We start from the raw sequence: 345 nt of genomic DNA on the forward strand, positions 1-345 counted from the left end.
CAGCAGAAGTTTTAGTTATATAAATAAAAATAAATATATTACGAGTAATAGTTTAAAATATAATAAAAATAAAAAACAAAATATTTATATAAATAATAAAGAAGAAGAAGAAGATATAAGCGAAAGAATAAATGAATATAATATAAATAATATAAATAATATAAATAATATAAATAAAATAAATAAAATAAATAATATTAATTATATAAATACACACAGACATAACAACGTCAGGTATTGGCATCAGTGGATACTCTTTGAAAGATTCGCTGGTAAGCTGCTGCTCCTGCTGCTGCTGCTGCTGCTGCTGCTGCTGCTGCTGCTGCTGCTGCTGCTGCTGCTGCT

At 27.2% G+C, this 345-nt stretch overlaps 1 protein-coding gene across 1 annotated transcript in view; it reads right to left on the bottom strand.

The window, feature by feature from the left end:
* Positions 1–243: 243 nt before the first annotated feature.
* The window catches only part of EMH_0056660 (uncharacterized protein), a gene marked incomplete at both ends in the record, with an annotated part of 1,494 nt that continues 1,392 nt past the window's right edge, over positions 244–345 (bottom strand). The window contains one exon of the mRNA XM_013497379.1: positions 244–343. Within this exon, the coding sequence (XP_013352833.1) occupies positions 244–343 (100 nt within the window). The remainder of the gene's footprint in view (positions 344–345) is intronic.

Source organism: Eimeria mitis, genomic scaffold (genome assembly GCF_000499745.2).
Source record: "Eimeria mitis Houghton genomic scaffold, Emh_scaff2638, whole genome shotgun sequence".
NCBI classification, from domain to species: domain Eukaryota; phylum Apicomplexa; class Conoidasida; order Eucoccidiorida; family Eimeriidae; genus Eimeria; species Eimeria mitis.